This window comes from Centroberyx gerrardi, chromosome 11 (genome assembly GCF_048128805.1).
Source record: "Centroberyx gerrardi isolate f3 chromosome 11, fCenGer3.hap1.cur.20231027, whole genome shotgun sequence".
NCBI classification, from domain to species: Eukaryota; Metazoa; Chordata; class Actinopteri; order Beryciformes; family Berycidae; genus Centroberyx; species Centroberyx gerrardi.
Window position 1 is genome coordinate 31,885,447 of NC_136007.1, and position 19,023 is coordinate 31,904,469.

The 19,023-nt window shown below is 39.9% G+C and overlaps 1 protein-coding gene across 1 annotated transcript in view; it reads right to left on the bottom strand.

The window, feature by feature from the left end:
• ppm1e (protein phosphatase, Mg2+/Mn2+ dependent, 1E) overlaps positions 1–19,023 on the bottom strand; it is a 92,160-nt gene that overhangs the window by 14,360 nt on the left and 58,777 nt on the right. Inside the window, exon 2 of the mRNA XM_078286660.1 lies at positions 8,084–8,205. Coding sequence (XP_078142786.1) covers positions 8,084–8,205 — 122 coding nt within the window. The remainder of the gene's footprint in view (positions 1–8,083; positions 8,206–19,023) is intronic.

Sequence of the window (19,023 nt, forward strand, 5' to 3'; positions counted from 1 at the left end):
GGGGTAGTTACTGATGGGCATCAATCAGATGTCCTTGCTGTTACTAAGGGGGGCTCAGTACTAGGTTCTCTCTTGTTCACTTTGTATATAAATTATATAGGTTCCGTAGTTTGTTTTTTGTTTGTTTTTTATATAGGTTTCCAAGTTAATAACAACACTATTCACAGTCATCTATTCATGAGCATCCTCTATTGATCTAGCTGTTATAAACTTAAAGTCAGATTTCATGCCATCCAAAATGCATTAATTAAACTTAAACTGGTACTAAATATGAGTAAGACTAATTCACCAGAGGACGAGTCAACACTATGAATTTGAATATCAGAACTGTAAATGGTGACCAATTACAGAATGTGTCAAGTACCTTGGGGTCTGGTTGGATGAAAAACTATCATATAACTCATATTTGTAACTCTTGTTTTGAAAAGTGCTAGATAAATTAAGTCTTACAATATTGAGGAACTTACTAAGAAGCTTAAAGCTGCACTAAGCGATTTTCCGACTACTAGAGGGTGACAGAAACCGCAACACATTTGTAAATAAACCACAGCAAAGCTGTTGGACTATAGAGGCCCCAAAGGACAAACCTAGCGAAGGACCATGCATAAAGGCTAATAGCTAAGGTAAACGTACCTACAGAGAAGTGTTGCCGGTTACCAGACTCGCTTTGCCAGATTGTTCTCCTGCTGAAGGTTACATGTCCCACAATGACGAAGAGGTAGGTAGCAAGTTTACTAGTTTAACAAGTTTATTTGTTTGCCATTACGCTAATTTTTTTCAGGAATGGGAAGAGCACCGCTTTTAAACAGCAAGGGAGGAGACAAGCTAGTTTTAAAAAAAAGGAAAAGCTACTGAATGGGTCGGGAGGAGCTTCGAGTTGGTCCGGGTTTTGACAATAAGCTTTAGAAAAGAGGTGAAAACAGCAACACAGCTGGCTGCTGTGTGGATACTGGTTTATATCATTATGTCTCAAGGAAATCTCCATATAGCACACATTAGTTTCAGGATTGGTTATAGGGTCTGAAATCACTTATTTCAGGTTTAAATGTAAATTGGGTTGCATTTATAAAAAATAAAAATATATACAATATAATGAGAACATAAAAGGTCTTGGAAAATGTATTTCTTCTTTGAGTGCTAATCACTTTATCCACTATAGGAATAAGAGGTGCCTTACCTTGAACAGTAGAATGCAGATTTTACAGGCGACTTTCTTGTTATTGTTGGATTATGCTGACATTATTTACATGCATGCTGCAGCTAATACCCTTGGGCCCCTTGATGCTGTTTATCATAGTGCACTTAGATTAATAACAGGTGGCAATTTTAGAAATGAAGTTATTATAATTATTAACTAAGGTTCAGGCCAAAGACCATGCCTCAAGCACACATTCAATTTCCTGCTGCACCTTATTTAAACGCGCCTAACCATTATCCTTTCTCTGTCTCAGTATTCACATCCCTCCCCCCCAAACCCCATTTTTCTCTGTCTTTCATGCTCTTCTCCCTCAGTACAGGAACCACAGGGGGAAATGATGGAGCCAGAAGACTCCCCATCAGCGAGACAGTGTTAGTTGACCATCGACCCCGACTCATCCGACCCCTTGATTCATCCCCTCTTCTCGACCCGATTCATCCCTCCACCCTCGACCCTTGTTTCATCCTCTCTCAATAAACTGTAGGGTAGGGTGGCAAAAGCTACCCGTTTACATTTCATCGGTGTTGACATCTGTTAATTTGAACATCTATAAATTGGGCACCTCACTCGTTCTCAGGGATTCATCAGCTTAGATATCCCACAAACAAACAAACAATTTAGCATTTACTTTTTATGCAGCATATAAGTGGAATGTACATATGTCTTTCTTTTTTTATATACTTTCTTTTTTCTGTTTTATAACACAGTAAGCATGAGGTCACTCAGTTACATTGGATGATGTACATAGGAGTTGTTAGTCATAGAATGATACACTTTCATTTACTTTCACTTTTGTGTTTCACAATTGCATTTACTATAGTTTCAGTTGTCAGACTCTTTGTTAGACAGGTATGTATCCCATTTAGTCCAGTACTCTTCTCCCCTTTCTTTCTGTAATCTTAAACTGAATGTCATACGTTCCATACTGTATATGCTGTTTACAATATCTATCCATTGGTTCACGGTGGGAGGCTCTTTAAGAAGCCAGCGTCTTGTAATTGCCTTCTTGCTTGCTACCATGAGAATTTTTATTAAATATTTGTCTCTGATATCCAGTTCCTTAGATATGTTTCCTAAGTAGAGAGAGAGACAAGTGAACTCAATATCAAATCCTAATATACTCTTAGTGGCGGCTTGGACATCAGCCCAGAAAGGCTACAAGATGGGACAGGACCAGTACCCACATTGTCTCCAGCATTGGTTCTGAAGTCCAGTTTGTTTTGATTTTATTTTTGGGGTTATGAAAAACCTCACACAGTTCTTCCAGCAAAAGTCTATCCAACTTTGTGAGTATGTAGTAGTCATCTGAGTGTGGATGATGAGAGACCATTCCTTTGGGGAGATTTCAATGTCCGGTTCTCTTTCCCACTTTTGCTTTATGTAGTCTGTTGAGTTATTCTTCATCAATAATATTCTTAGATACAGGTCCCCAATGATCCGTCTGGTGGGTTCCGAGTTGTATGCTTTAATAAACATCTGTGTAACATCAGAGGGTTCTTCCTTGCTCGGCCCCTTCACCTCTTTTACATAATAGTGCCGCATTTGCAAGTATCTATAGAAATCTTGTCTCTCTAAACCATATTTTTCGGACATAGACTGGAAGTCTACTAAGTCCCCATCCTTTACTAAAGAAGAATACGATGTGATACCATGCCCTATCCATTGTCTATATCTTATATCTTGGGATGCTGGTTTAAAATTTGGGTCATATGGCCACCTAAATAGTTTCATCTCTTTCTGGATCTGAAACCTCTTCACGAAGTCTAACCATATACCTAAAGAAAAACAAACCCATTGATTCTGGATATCGAACGAGTCTTTGATAATAGATGGACAGCCCAACAAGGATTGTACAGATCTACCTGATATTGATAATTCAATGTTTTTCCAATTGGCCTTATATTCAGGGTTACACCAAAGAATCAATGGTCTTAATTGCGCTGCTACATAGTAATCCCTCAGGCATGGTAGGGCCATCCCCCCCTCCTCCCTCGGCAACTGCAATGTAGTATATCTTATTCGTGGTTTTCTGCCATCCCAAATAAACCTTGATATGTGCTTGTCCCATGCTCTAAATTGTGTGTTAGGAATTTGAACTGGTAATGATTGGAATAGATATAGTAATCTGGGCAAGATGTTCATTTTGATGGTCATTATCCGGTTGCCAAGGTCAAGGGGGAGTGAGCCCCATCTGTTAAGGTCGTCGCCTATCTTCTGGTTAATGTTTGTATAGTTATCATTATAGAGGTGTGATGTGTCCTTTGTTAGTTTTATTCCCAAATATTTTATACTTTTAGAATTCCATTTAAAATTGTAACTGTTTTCAAGTTCCTGTGAACTTGAAAACCAAGGCTTGGGTTTTCTCTATATTAAGGACATAACCTGATAATCTACCATACATTGTTAGGAGATCCATGAGTAGTGGTATACTTGATGCTGTTTTTTTCAAAGCGACAAGAACATCGTCAGCGTACAGACATATCTTGTGTTCTGTACCTCTTATTGTAATACCCTCAAGGGCTGTCTCCTGTCTTATTAATTGAGCTAACGGTTCAATGAATAAATTGAAGAGTCCTGGACTAGCCGGGCACCCCTGGCGGCATCCTCGTTGTAGGTGTATAGTCTTGGATAGATGACCATTAATCTTTATTCTAGCAGTTGGGGATGTGTATAGAGTTTTAATACACTATGAATTTCTTGCAGAAACCAAATTTCTCCATGACTTGATAAAGATACTCCCACCCCACCGAGTCAAATGCTTTTTCAGCATCTAGACTCACCAGGATGGCGCTGATCTTTTCATGGTTTATTTTTTCTATAATATGGAGACTCCTCCTTATGTTATCCTGAGTCTGTCTATTTCGTATAAAACCGGTTTGGTCCCCATCTATTAATATTGGTATCACCTCCTCCATCCTTTTAGTCAATATGGATGCATATAGTTTGTAATCTTGATTCAAAACACTGATTGGCCTGAATCCATTGCATTTCTTTCTATCTTTGCCTTCTTTAGGGATTATAGATATAATGGCTTCCCTCCAAGATGGGGGCAGAACTCCCTCTTTTAGAATGTGGTTGAAGCACTCATGGAGTAAGGGTGTTACTTGCTCTCTCATTGACTTGTACCACTTGGCCGGGAACCCATCGGCACCCGGAGATTTGCCTGCTTTCAGACTAGAGATTGCTTTATCAATTTCCTCAATAGATATCTCTTTTGTGAGTTCATTGTTATGTAATTTTCCAATGGAGGGAAGATCTAACTGGTTTAGAAATTGTTCTATTGTGTGTGCCTCCACTTTATCCAGCTGAGTGTACAAGTTCTTGTAATATGATTCAAACGCTTTTTGAATGCCATCCAGTTTACATGTTATTTTGTTAGATTCAGGGTCTCTAATTTCATGAATAGTATTTTCAACTTGTTGTTTGCGTAATCTCCAAGCTTTGAAGCTTTGAACCTGTCTCATAATATTTTTGCCTCAGGAACCTGAGCTTTTTCTCTAACTCTTCACTATGAATTTTGTCTATTTCCTGTTTGATTGGTTTCATCTGTTGCAGTAGGAGGGGGATTTTCTGCTTACTATGCAACTGCTCTAGTTCTAAAAGTTTATTTTGTAAGTCTATCAGTCTTTGGGCTTTTATTTTCTTTATAAAGGCAGTTGTTGATATAATTTTACCTCTGAGAACTGCTTTTGCAGCATCCCATAATGTCACTGGATTCACCTGTCCATTATCATTGTTCTCCAACTATGTTTGTAGTTCTTTTTGTATAATTTCTTTGAATCCTGGATTATTCAACATACATAGTGTATTTTTGCGTTTGCTATCCATATGTAACTTCAAGTACAGACCAGAATGGTCTGAAAGGTCCCTTGTACCAATCTTGAATTGAATCTTGAATTCTTGAATATACATTATGGCAGGCAGAATAAAAGGTGTACTCTCTATCTTGTGTATGGAAATCTCGCCATATATCTATCAACCCCAAGTCCTGTAATCTTTTCTTTACCCAGATTTCTAAGTGAGTTTTTTTCCTCTTTTGGTTAGTTGTATCTAATTTGGGGTTAAGGATCATATTTAGATCCCCTGCACAAATGAGGACACCAAAAGTTTCGCAGGTCAAATATTTTTTTGAAAAACGCCTTATTGCTCCCAGGAGGGGCATATATATTGAATAAAGTCACCTCTTTGTGGTCCAGTTTACCCTTGACAATTATAAATCTACCCTCCTTATCCTTAATCTCTGATATAAATTTAAAATTAGCTGAGTTTGAAATCAAAATTGCAACCCCACGTTTGCGGCCTCTTTCGTAAGAGGAATAGTATGTATTTCTGAATCCCATTTTCTTAAGCTTTTCGTGTTCAGAGGATGTTAGGTGTGTTTCTTGCCAAAATACAATTTGTGATTTCTCCTTTTTTGCCTTGGCTACCATCTTTCCCCTTTTGATGGGGCTAGAAAGCCCATTTACATTGAGTGTGACAACTTGAAATTCCCTATTACACATTGTCTACAGTTATGAAACATTTCAATTCCTGTGTCAGACCATTCTTAAACCTCAGAACACAATAACAACATAACACAGCAAAAATATAGACAGCAATAACTACAAAACAAGTTAGAAAAATGGGCTTCCAAAATGGAGGTCCAATTGGTACCTCTGAAATGGGGGTATATTCCAACCACTAGGTGGGGCCCCGGACTAGTAACAAACTGTTGGTGGTTCACTGGTGGTTTGCTCCATATTAACCGGTATTTTATGAAAATGAATTTGCTCAAGTAGGGTCTACTATTAATCTGTCCCAGAGATAAGCAAAAATCTCTCAGACCATCCCAGGTCTAAAGAATTACAGGGAAAATTCCAACTACACAATTATGCATTATGCAATCAAATGATTATAATAAAACATATTAACTTACGACTCCCGGTTTTACAATCAGAAAACAGGAAAGAGCGGAGGAGGGAGGGGGAGAAAGTAAAGGAGCCTAGCTCTCTCAATCGTCAACAGGTGTAGTATCCTCCTCTCCAGTGCGCCTTTGAAATCCTTGCAGTTTCTCACGGATGCTTTGTTGATATCTCATCTTAACTCTGTGACGGGAGCCTTTTGCGTTCTCCCACGCTAGGTGAGTAAGTGTGCCCATCATCTCCTTGGTCCGACGGATGTAGGGCACTGGAAGACCTTTAGCATGTAGATCTTCAGCCGCTTGCTCCGCACTGTGGTATGTAACGGTCCCCTCTTTCAAGAATACGCGCATCCTCGTTAACAGGGTTTGGAAGTGTATTCCTTTTTCTTTTAACACTTTCTTGATTGGGATATATTCCTTTCGTTTCGACAACACTTCAGTTGCATAGTAATGATCGAGGGATACTCGTTTACCCTCAAAGGTGATAGGCTTCTTCCAGGCAGCGTGAAGGACTTTCTCCTTAGTTGCAAATTTCAGGAATTTTATGATGATAGATCTTGGTGTTGCATTATCCGGGGGCCTCGTGCCCAGAGCTCTGTGTGCCCACTCGATACCCAAATCCATTTCGGGTCCGATGTCCTCACTCAGTTCGGTCTTGATGAGGTTTTCCACAAAGTTGATCATGGAGGTGCCTTCTGCTGTTTCTCTTACACCGTACAGCCTAATGTTGCTCCTGCGTGAGTGTCCTTCTAGTTCCGTTACTTTGGCTTGTAGGGTGTGTTGCGTTTTCAACAGAGAGGCCACTGCATCATTTGCACCTGTGCCCCATGTCTCCATATCCCTGATATGTTGTTCGGCTTCTTCCAGCCTTTTGGTTGTGAGGTAAATTTTTCCTGTTGTCTCCTCGATCTTCTGATTAATGTCAGCCCTCAACTCGTTCAGCTGTTTTTTAATGTCTGTCTGGAAGTTATTTTGAAAGTCAGATAGTTGTTTCGTGATATCACTCCGGAGTCATATCTTTAAACACTTCTCTTATGGTAGTCAGTATTGCGGTCTCTCCTCCTAGCTTGGTAGCCAGTGCCGCCTCGCCGCCATCTTCGTCTGTATTGTTATTTTCCATAAAGTCATCTTCTCTATCCAAATCTCCTTTCTTACATCTTCTTTGTGACTTAGAACAGCCCTTATCCTTTCCCCCTTCCATCCTCCAACTTGTTTAGGTCGATTTTAGTTTTAATAACTTGTTGAATTTAGGGGGTTTAGCTGACCGGTAGGGAGCTAACTTTTTACACAGCCATCAGCGATTCTATGCCACCGGAAGTCCCACATATGTCTTTCTTGATGTATTTGTCATTTGTGATGCTGTAATATGTCTGTCTATTTGTCTTTTATACACCTGTTTACCTCAATGCTTAATATCTTGCAATTTATTCAACTTGGACTCGAAGCAGACTAACCTCTTGGACTCGTTGCCAGCTGTGGCTACTGGCAGTTGCTGGCCCAGCCAAAAATGACTAGTATTAAAAAATAATGAAAAAATATTCAGTGTTTCCTCCAGTATTTTTTCTTGTCAGGGTGGAAAAGCCTCTGAAACAGCCTTTAGGACATCATGGGACACAAAAACTCTCCACTGAAAGCCAGACTTTTTTTGCCTTCAGGGAGAACATAAGGCGTGTGGAGGTTCATGCTATCTCCCCGAGATCCTCCCCTCTCCCGTTGAACATGTGCCCCAACCAACCAGTAGGAGATGCTCTTGTGCATGCAACAACGAGGACAGGTTCCCTCGCCGGGATACAAGCACGGGTCTACCTGGTGGTGGGCTAGCATGTTTCTGCTGCACGACCCAAAAGCTAATGAATTTCTTTTGCCATTAACAGCTCTCTAAGGCAGGGTGGCCCAACCCCAACCCTGGTACACGTGTGTGTGTGTGTGTGTGTGTGTGCGTGAGTGAGAGAGAGACCAGCATTGTGGGCTCCCAGGGAACTCACGGGGTAGCGGGTCAGCTCCATCTTCTACAGTCTTGTTGAGGTGGTGGATGGAGAGGTCAGTCTGCAGGATGCTATCTGCTGTGGCTCTGGCCAGGGCTGCAGCCAGGGAGCATGGACAGTTACTGTGGAGAGGACAGATGTTAGAGTTAGGGATGAGTCATAAAAAAAATTATATTCCAATATTCTTTCATGGAGATCAACTTTTATCGTTTATAATTTAGTCAGTTTATTTGACTAATGATAAAATGCAGGAATAACAGAAAAAACACCAGAATAACAGGGAAAAATGAACAATACATACAGATAACTAAGGGTCTTAAAAGATCTCACCTCAAATTTAATGATATAACGGCAAGAATGGCAAACAAAATGCATGAATGAAAAATAAGCATAATAAATGCTAACAGTCACAGCATAGACAGACAGGAAAGACAGGGATGACATGCGACAGAGATCCTGGGCCGTATTTGAACTGAACATCATGTTTATGTGATAGGAACCTTAGCCAACTGAGCCACCAGGACGCCTAAAATAAAATACTTGATGAAAATGAAATTAAAGGGAAGGTGTGTGAGTGTGAAATGAAGCTAGAAATGACTAATGTACTTTTAAAGCTGGTTAACCACTCAGACCCTTGTTTACTCACAGTGATTTAGCTAACTGTTTGTCATACTGCCTCAGAGTAATACCTAACATTGTGTCACTCCAGATAACTCACTGGTCATACATACAGTAGGCTACATCAATTCATGTGACAACAGCCCATCTAATTACCTGACACTTGGCTTTCCAGGCTATCTAATCAACCATTAATCAAAGCAACGGAAGAAAAAAAGCCAGCAGGATGTTTCATAACTGTTGCTGTGGGCTTACCGGTGACCTGGCTGCTCTTTGGGAATTAAAAATGGCGGGGGAGTTCCCTGGAGGATATCTAGCATTGTACCACTGCACTCTGCTGTAGCACTGCATCTTAGCTCTGTTTGTATGAAGCACTCTGCTCAGTGTGTCATGCTGTTGTATCTGCCTAGGTTCAGCCAAGGTATATTGCATTTCTTTAGGATGGGCAAAAATCCAATTATGTGCAGAGCAGCTTCACAGAACTGAGAAAAAACGGACTTGAGGTTAAGGTTAACCCCTACCGCAATAGAAATTCTCAGGCTTACTTCAAGGACAATGATTAGGACTGTTATCTTGGCTTGAGATATTTCATATAACAGCTATGGTTGGATATTTGTAAGTGTCCTGAGGAAGGATGTTCAGTCTGCTCTCATGTCAGCAGGATGGGGGTTGAGCTGCCTATCAGGACAAACCTTTCATTCTATCTGTCTGTGTTCCAGTTGGAGCTGCATGAACCTGTGGACTGAACAGGAGCTGAAGCTGCTACATTAAAGCTGCAATATCATATATAATTTGCTGTTGGCGTGTCATATGGGTGTGGCCAGCAGTGAGCTGGGTTGTGGCTATCACAGTGAGGCTAGTGGCCAAAGCTAAACTTTCAAAAACATGGTGAACATCAGCATTTACTTTTCTTAACTTCAATAGTTTGTTAGAAGACTGAGATGGAACTACAGGGGCTAACTCAGGGGTTGCGAGTTTGGTGGTCCTACCAGCTTCAATGGAGTTTCCACTGACCAGGTGGGAGAAGATAATGACTGGCTGTTTTTCTTACTCTCTATGTTAATGGTGGATAGCCCATAAAGGCCATCGGAGGCAAATCACAAGTATAAAGATTATTCCAAAACAGAAATTGTTTTTCAATATATTTTTATTATTTTCTGAATATTCATTGCAGCCCTAGTAAGTATTATAATTATTGTTTGACACAATGTGACAATTACACCCCTGGTTTATTGCCTTATAAACCCTGACTGTTACTAAGCTACATTCACTGTTTGTGGCTGCCCACGGTGATGAGAAAATGGACTGACTGATTCACTCTGTTTTCTCTGTACTCTCTGTGAAGGACATGCTGCCTTTAAAAATGAATAGACTTGCCTCAATCTTAGACAGCATATCTGCAGGTTTCAGAAGCCTAAATGAAGACTTTCTGAGACATTTTCAATGCTACCTGGAATTGAATCTTCTAACTGACCATAGCTAATGAAAGTAGTGAAATTATTTATAGGCAGAATAAGAAAAAGGACACCAGGACATTAAATGTTTAGGAACATGAAGTCCAACGCGCTTGTGATATTGTATTAACCCTGCTCTGTATTAACCTATGGACATGAATGTGGGTCAAACAAACTGTGACCAATAACATAAGTAAAATAAAACCAATACTATTTCTGGTTCCATTCACAGCTTGTGGAATCAATACTTATATCTATAATTTCATATTTGCATCAAAATGAAACTTAATTAAAAACAATGTTGTAATTACATGGAAAAACAATTAAGCCCTATAATAACTGTATTTAAGACATTTTAAAACTTTCGAATGCCTTAAATTTAGATAATTTAAGACTTTTTTCAGACTTCTAAAAGACCCATAGATACCCTGTATCTAATACAGCTACAGTATTAGCGTAATCGTACATCACCACATTAGGCTGGGGGCTGTGTCTGTGTGTGTATGCATGTGTGTGTGTGTGGTGGAGGGGGAGCCTCTCTTTTTAAGGAAGATGCTGTTAACAGGGGAGGAGGAGGGAAAGTGGAGCATTTGAAGGACGCTCCAATGACGGCCTGCTCTATATGAGTCACCCGGGTAACCAGGCCACCTCCAGATGCAGGTAACCATGGTAATCCAACTCCTGGATGCTATCCATCACACTCAAATCAACTTAAATATAAACCTGAACTGAACCCAGCTTATCTTAAGAGCTTCTCTATGAAGATGGGTGGCTAAACCAGGGTTGTTTGTTACTCTCTGCTAAACTTCCTATTCAACCCTATGGGAAATTATGGGACAAACAATCGTCAAACCAGTTATTTATGTCTATCTTGAAGGAATATGGTTATTTGCAGCCAGTTTTAAACCTCAGATCCTTTTTATTTGAACTCATTTAGCCAACCATGTAGTCGAGGCTGCCTCGTAGTAATCTAAGCAGAGACCCAGCTGAATCCTCATGGAGATACTCTGAAATGCAAAAATTACAAAACAATAACATATCAAGACTGGTAATGTTGCAGACTTCTAGAAGTCATTGCATTGTGTTTTTTTTTACTACATACTAAAATTAATAGTTGACTGAAATCTTAATTTATCCAAATAAGTACATAATTTTGTACGGGCTAGGAACATGAGTACAAAGAAGTGATATTCTTTAACTTTTCAACTGTTACAAGTGAAAACAAATTGACATTAAATACTGTATATTAAATCTAATACAGGATTACTGTGCCCCTGATGTAGGGTCATATATATGTTTCCCAGTGAGTAACGTTAAACCTACACTAAGCGATTTTCTGACCACTAGAGGGTGATAGAAACCGCAACACATTTGTAAATAAACCCACAGCAAAGCTGCTGGACTACAGAAGCCCCAAAAGACAAACCTAGTGAAGGACCATGCATAAAAGCTAATAGCTAAGATAAACGTACCTATGGAGAATTGTCACTGGTTGTGAAGAGGTTGTGAAGTGAAGAGGTAGGTAGCAAGTTTACTAGTTGAACAAGTTTACTCGCTTCATCGCTTCCGCCATTAGGCTACGAGAATTTTTTTCAGGAATGGGAGGGGGAGAGCGCCGCTTTCAAACAGCAAGGGAGGAGACAAGCTAATTTTTAAAAAATGAAACGCTACTGAATGGGTCGACAGGAGGTTCGATTTGGTCCGAGTTTGTGTCTCAAAAAAAAATCTCCACGTAGCACATGTTAGCTTCAGGATTGGTTATCGCTTATTGCAGGTTTAACTTTTACTACATCCTCCATTTCAGAATGGGCTCCTCATCCACTTCTTTGTCTAACTTTGTCTTGTCTGTTTTTATTTTCAACAACGTTATCCCACTTTTTAACTTCAGGTTAGCTCCTAATGCTTTTTATGGTCCAAGACCAATTTACTTTAAGGAGACCAATAAAATCTAATCTAATCTAATCTAATTAGATAGATGCATAGCAACCCTTTGACCTCTTGCTCTCTCTGCTACCAGCTATGCTCATAGCTAAGCTTTGTATTTGAGCAAAAGAAGAAAAGCCTCCTATTCGATCATGGCCTAATGCTGTTTTTCTAAAGGGGTGAACAGACTTCCCCTGTGGAGTCCCCACAGGGGTCCCTGACTCTCTCTGTCCAGGAATTTTAGGATCAGTGGGAACCCTGCTAACAGTCTCAATTTCACCTGGTAAACATCGGGCCATTATATATCCAAAAACAAACTAAGGCTGAGCAATTTATATTAAGTCTCCCAATATGAACGATATATCCTACTGAATAATGTAAAAAAGCATTTATGGAGGTGTGTATTGTATGTGTGTGTTTCATTTTCTATAGTGAGTGGTTTTCTGCAGAGAGTTTGTTCTGTGATGCCCACATAGACCCAGCTGGTAGAATCTCGACTCTACTGAAGCCAGTGAAGTGCTGCTTGGAGGCAGCACACTTTAATTGATGCTAACATGTTAAGTGTCTTGTGATCCCAGACTGCAGTCACACTCCCACTCGTACTACAGTACAGCAGTACGGACCCTTATTATTTCACTTTTCCTGCAACTTTATATCAGAATAACCATGTGTTCACACTGAGCAACACAATCAACAAGTCAGCAGAAGTCAATTAATTTCCTATGGAGCTGAGCAAACAGGGAAACTCGACTGATATGTGGATGGTCGGCCCACAAAAGTTGGCTATGGCTGAACTTTTCCTGATCATCAGCTGTCAACAGCCAATCAGATTTCCACGCTTCCTTGTTTTCCCTACTGATTGTTTTTTTTCATGAACAATAGTTCCACCTGACAACTCCAAAATGGAGAAGTTGATTCCAGCTACTCAAAGCTTCCCAGTTCTCTACAACTTTTATTTGAAAGACTACAGGAATAGCGCACAAGCGGACTTATTGGACAAATATTTTGGTGGGAGTACAAAAAAATTGAACTAGAATGGCACTCAGAGGGCGTTTTCACATTATAATGGTACATCATAATGGACCCTGTAGCATTCTGGGGGGCTTTTGACAACGTAATCCTCTGCGATGCGTTGCACGTACTTCCACTCTTGAGCAGCCAGGAGTTTTCTCTTTAGCTAGTGAGATTTCAAGGCTTAAAATCTATATAACTATGGGTCAAATGACTTGGGAAAAATATCAACAAGATAGAAGAACTCCCCTGTCAACAACATGTATGCAGTAGGTGAGTGTATATATGTTTGTTTTCATAAAACATTGACCGAGGCAGCGGGTCATTGCCACTGTAATTTGGCTAATAACAACCCAAACAACCCGCCGTAAAAGAGCAAATCATTGCACACATATTGTCATTTCCTCTCTTTGGGTCAGACTTTATCGAAATTGTTTTCACACCAGAAATTATCCACCCCACGTTCTGAACGGAAGACCACCGAGACCACTGATTTTTGGTGAACCTTTTGCAAGTTTTTGGTCTGCACCAGAGTCCACATGGCGTGTTCACACCTATCAAAATGATCTGAACTTAGTTTAAAGTTTTACCTGCAAACGATGTAGGTGTGAAAGCCATCTAAAGCAATGGCTACATTGTTTAGCATTGTAGCCATCCTGAACACTGCTATATGATGCAAACAATGTATGATGACTACTGGAAGATTATGGTATCCCTCAGTAGTCAAAAGTACAAGCATTTTTTCTTTATCTGACCAATAATCTGGGCAAGTCAAAATGAGTATGACTAACTGATAGCTATATAGAACAGTTGTATGGTTATAAGATGTGCAATATGTTTTATGTTTAATTCAAAGAGAGCTCAAGCTTAATAAGTCTCTTTGTTACATTGTCAGGCTGTCACGGTGCAGTAGCGCAATGCTTAGTTTAGTAAAAAAAAAAAAAAAAAAAAAATGTGGGTTCTTTCTGCTAACCAATTGGGGGAAACGCAATTGATTGTAAACTCCTCTCAGCAGTTAGAAATTGTTAATATGAAGCTGTTACCCAGTCACAAATTCCCATATAAATGTATTAGATACCCTGAATAAATAGAGTAATACAGAAATAAGGAGAATTATTCATTGTGTAAAAAAATGAGAAGAATCCATATTGGATTGAAATACATTTGATTTATGTAAGTTCATTTGATTATATTTTGGTTAAATTGGTTAATAAATACAAAAGGGTTTAAAAACTTGAATTTATGAGTACTAAAACATGTTCTAACCTCTAAGGATATTGACATCCAATCATCCAACCTCTATCTATCTCTCTTCTGTTAAAGAAAGACAGAGACACACTTGCCCCAGGTTCATACCTATAGGCCTATCAGTCTTCTAGACATGAACACAAGAGATCCTTAGCGAAGATTCTCCCTAATATTATTTAACCAGATCAAACTGGGTTCACAAAGAATAGATTTTTATTCTCCAATCTATGCAGGCTATATAATATTATATTCCATCATTTGTCCTGGTCCAAAGGGAATTGCTGACTCCTTGACTCATTGAGAAAGATTGTTGTCCTTCTTCGTCAATAAGGTCCCCAGCATTTGTGCCCAGATTTCCCCCTCTCAAGATTGTATGGTCTGTAACACAGCCACCCATGTTCTGAGCTCCTCTGACCCAATTTCCTTGACTGATCTGCATAAAACGGTGACATGTATGAAATCCTCTTCTTCATTAGATGTCGTGCCACCCAGGCACTTGAAAGATGTTTTTACCATTTTATCCCCTGTCATTTTAGCTATTGTTAACTATTCTTTAAGCACAGGCACTCACATTTAAGCAGGCCGTTGTTCAGCTACTTCTTAAAAAGCCTAATTTGGACCAGAATGTCATTATAGACAAATTTCTAAACTCCTGTTTCTGCCTAAAGTTTCATAGAAAATAGTTCTTTCTTAATTAACCCCCTTTATGAAAAAATTCAACCTGGTTTCTGCTTTCGATACAGTGGACCACTCTATTTTAATTCACCTTCTCTCCAACTGGGTGTGATTTAAGGAAATGGCTCTAACATGGTCCATTTTAGGTTTAACTCTTATCTTATCAATAGGGACTTTGCAGTGTCTATCGGTGACGTTATATGCGGGGTCCCACATATAGGGCTCTATTTTGGGCCCTGTAGTGTTCTCTCTATATATGCTGCCTCTGGGACAGGTCATTGACAGGGACAATGTATCCTTTCATAGGTATGTCGATGACATGCAGGTCTACCTGTATGGTGGCCATTTTAGGACATCCTCAGCCGCCTTTGTCATTCATAGATCTACTTTATCAAATTTAGGTGGACTTGTGTCAAGTTTAGCTGTACTTTGTCAAACTTAGATGGAGTTGTATCAGGTGTAGCTGTGTTTTGTCAGATTTATTTCAACGTGTCCCTATCCTTATCAAAATGTAATTTTTTGCTAATCTGGATAAAACAAGACAGAGTCTAACAGCTCCGCGACATTGCATTTTGGGAATCACGCATCTCCTGATTAAGAGTCTGCAATCTAACTCCGTGCGGCTCACTTTAACCCACGTGACCAAAACTGGTGAACAGAGCGACCGACCGAACGACCGACATTGCGATCCTTAGAGCCCCTGCTGTTGCAGGGCTAAAAATAGCCTGTTTCATTTGGAACAAAAAACCCTATGGAATTAGAAAAGATTATCTACAAAGGTCCAAATCAATTGGGGGTATGGGACTGCCTAATTTCCAATTTTATTACTGGGCTTCTAACATTAGTGCCCTATCCTTTTGGGCACAGCCTTCTAGACCTCACAGTGACTTGGGGCCTCATTTATAAAACTGTGCATAGATTCCACACTAAAAGGTTACATGTGCACAAAAGAGGAAATGTATGTATGGACAAAAATAATCAGATTTATAAAACCGTGCGTACGCACACTGGCACGTATTTCCCCCTTTATAAATCCCAATAATCTTGTAATGGTACGCACGTGCACAAGCCTCATACTCCGCCCCCTGAACTCCCACAATTAACAATAGATGGTTAATGAAATGCCCATCATCAATACTGATATGCATTTAAATGTCCTTGTCATTCCATTTTCTTTGTGTGAGAAAATGGTAAAGTTGGAGCAAGACAAAATATTAAAAAATCCCCGGTGGCCTCAGTTTGGGTATCATTAGCAACATGTCACAGCAGCGGTTGAATCAGCCAGCTCCAAGAGCCAGACCCTTATAAAACTAAAAATAAAAAAGAAATGGTCCGATACAAAGGTTGCTGCAAAGAAGTGCATTGCTGCGCATTAACAGAGTGTCACTGCCAGTGACAGGAACGAGGGGACACCAGAGCTCTCTCCTCTTGACGAACATCTCACCTCAATAATGGGAAACCCTAATTAATTGTGCTAGAAAAAGAGGGTGACGCCAACATGGCATTAGAGCAAGATGAGATTGCTGCGGCTGACCCACGTATCCCAAATGTGCCTTTTGTTCTTGGAAAGAGTGAACCTAACCACTCATTTAACATTTCAAATTCATTTGATTTGACTACAAAAATGCATAAAAGACTTACTAAAAGACATCACAAGTTTTTTTATTCTCATTTTCTGACACGGGGTATCAGACAGTGGGTTTGACTGGTGGTGAAGAGGTAGCTGAAGAGGATGTCTGTGTGCCCAGCCACAGCATCTCCAATGCACCCCGTGTGCCAGTTAGTTAGTTAGTTATTTTATTGACACAAAAGGTTAAAACATTTGGGTCCAAACAATATGCCAAAAAAAATCATATATACAAAAAACCCATAAGTTAAAATATTATAAGGTAATACAATTAACAACACAAAATCCCATCACTCAGTCTATAGAAACTTGCTGGTGCTCCAATGGCGCAAAGCAAGCGTGTAACATAACTAAAGTTCTTTTATCAGTGTCCACAAAGAGTGAGCTCAGTTCAGTGAAGTCATGTCCATATTTCGCACGGATATCCTGTGTGCGAGGGCATACGAGTATGTGTTCTTCATTTTGTATGCCAGTCTTACAGCAACACACACGTTGTTCAGGTGGTGTACGGCTCCACCTTCCCATTTCCACTCGCAGTCTGTGAAAGGACAACCAGAACCGTGTGAAAGTTATTCTCAAATGGTCTTCACTGTACGGTGTATTGCTGGTATAAAGTGGATGGACGGATATATCTGGGTTGATGGCTTGGTAGGTCTTATACCTTGTTCCCTCTTTAGATCGTAATTTCTCAATCATCTCCCTACGATCACTCTCAATAAGATCTTGTTTCTCCATTATCTCAGATAAATTGAATTCATGACTTGGTTCTCTTTTCTAGTTATTTCAAGAACATACCACAAGGGGTCATCAAGCATGCCATGACACTGCTTCATCTTGGTCAAAAACCTGGCTTGCTTTTCTCTCACTAAGACTTGCACTGAAGGGAGTCCTGCCTCCAACAGGCAGGTTAGGTTAGGTGTAGTAGACCTCACCCCAAGTAGGGATTTCACTTCAGTCATGTAGAGACTTTCAACAGACTTTAAGGGTACTTTTAACCAAGCCTGAGAAAGCAGCCTCAAAAACCTTTAGTTTGACACAAAACGGGGCATCATAGTTCGTGGATAAGAAGATGATTAATTTAAATGCTTTGTCTTCTATTTTACATGTAGGGCAAGTGAGGTTTGGGCATTTCCATCAGCAGTGAAGATGGCTCTAAGATATGTATAACTGTCACAATGCCTCACTATAAACGAACCAAGCTGAATAGGCTGCCTGTCTTCATCAGATCCCAAAATGGCCATAAACTTTGTTTTACCTTCATTAACAAGCATGCCATGTTCATCACAGTATTCCTCCAAATATTTCAGTTTCTCAGTCAACCTTTCTCTTGATGTTGCCAGGATAACAGTGTCATCCATCAGCATTAGAACATGGAGCCATTTCAGGAATCCATCGTCTCCACATTGCCACAAAACTGCTTGCTTAACACCCTGAATTTGTAGCAATTATAACTGGGACACACAACTTAGGAGTTGAATGAAAGTTCATTGAAAATAGGGAGATGCTTTTGGGCAGATGGCTTTTAGACTAAAGCAACAAATAAATGATTACGGCCTGGTTATTTCTGGTTGACTTTAGCCTATTAGAATCTGTGTAATTTGCTAAGGAATTTACGCTCTTATTGATTCAACGTATAATTCAAACATTTTCCTTTATTTCACTGCTTTGCCATCAGAGTTGCCATTCCTCAGTGTGTCCAAAATGTGCATATGCAAGGGTCTAAGTTTACATAGAGCACACTTTCATCAAGTTTTTTATAAATCCCAAAGTTTGTGTGGAAAATAGCGTACGCAGCCTTTTTGTGAGTGCACAATGTTTATAAATGAGGCTACTGGCCTGGTTACAGATTGAGCAAGCCGCATGACAGCCCACCTCCTTAGGTGCACTAATGTTTTCCCTGCTACACTTGTCCCTATCCTATTCAAAGGACAATCCAATTGTGACGCAGGCTCTTAAAATATGGTCTAAAATTAGAAATGTTTTGGATTGCAGGGTAGCTCACTTCTTGCCCCTCTGTTCTCAAACAATTATTTTCTTCCTTCCATTATTGATGCATCATTTGAGCTATGGAAACACAAAGGTGTTGGTAATATGAAGACTCTGTATAAATGGAATATTTCAGTTGCGTTCTAAATTTTGCATACCTCAAACTGACTTCTTCAGATTACCCCAAATCCAAAATTTTATTAAAACCGACTCTACCTCTTGTTGTTGATCAATGGCAGTCACTCCATTGTTACCTAAATGGCTGCTGAGATTTCGAGCTTTCTGAACAAGCAGTCTGGCCCATACTCTCTGTTTTGGTGGAATGCTCCACTCCCCCAGACATATCAATAAGCCCAAGCTCCGCCACCTGAACTACCCTGTTTGCATTTGCAACTTGA